The 709-nt window shown below is 43.9% G+C and overlaps 1 protein-coding gene across 3 annotated transcripts in view; it reads right to left on the reverse strand.

Annotated features, from left to right (window-relative positions):
* pik3c3 (phosphatidylinositol 3-kinase, catalytic subunit type 3) overlaps positions 1–709 on the reverse strand; it is an 11916-nt gene that overhangs the window by 6378 nt on the left and 4829 nt on the right. For all 3 annotated transcript variants that reach the window (XM_035675377.1, XM_035675376.1, XM_035675375.1), the window contains 2 exons: positions 580–672; positions 272–457 (listed from right to left, as the gene is read on the reverse strand). In XM_035675377.1, coding sequence (XP_035531270.1) covers positions 272–457; positions 580–672 — 279 coding nt within the window. The remainder of the gene's footprint in view (positions 1–271; positions 458–579; positions 673–709) is intronic.

The raw sequence follows: 709 nt of genomic DNA on the forward strand, positions 1-709 counted from the left end.
AGAGATAGAGATAAAGATAGAGAGAGAGATAGAGATAAAGATAGAGAGAGAGAGGATTAGAATAATTAAACAAGAGTTTCTTTGCTTTGATTTAAAGCTCAGGTTTATCATTAAATAAATTAAGGATCTTTTCTGTCAAAGTGTTATTATTTCACTTTAAAAGTGCTGTCATTTTCTTGTTAGTGTATCAATGAACTTTGGGATAGGAGACTAAAAACATTTCTACAAGTTCATACACACAGACAGAGCCATCAATCCTCCGTCCTCCTACCTCATCATCTGCCTGCTGCAGGCGTGCCACAGCGTAGCGTCTGACTGTGGGGTTGGTGAACTGGGAGGACAGCAGCTCCAGGGAGTCCTCCACATCCATCGGCCTCCACTTCCCCAGCAGCTCCAAAGCCTGCTTGGCCTCCTGGGGCATATCCCAGTTGACACACTTGAGGAACTTGGTCAGGGCCTGTGGTGAGAAGAGGAAGCCGTGAACATGTGCAAGGGACTACATATCATTTTAATCTTTGAGGATTGAGATAGAAACCTGATTAGCTTTGAGTTTGGAGGAGCAAAATCTAACAAACAAACCTTCTCCTGTGTGGTGAGGTAGTATCTGAACTTCCACACCAGGTCCTGTTCTTCGGAGCTCAGCAGCTTGGTTGGAGGGTAGCTCACGATGATCTGTTATATGCATACAGACACACAGATAGGAAATTGA

The sequence above is a fragment of the Morone saxatilis genome, unplaced genomic scaffold (genome assembly GCF_004916995.1).
Source record: "Morone saxatilis isolate NCDOM2014 unplaced genomic scaffold, NCSU_SB_2.0 Contig4, whole genome shotgun sequence".
Lineage (NCBI taxonomy): Eukaryota > Metazoa > Chordata > Actinopteri > Moronidae > Morone > Morone saxatilis.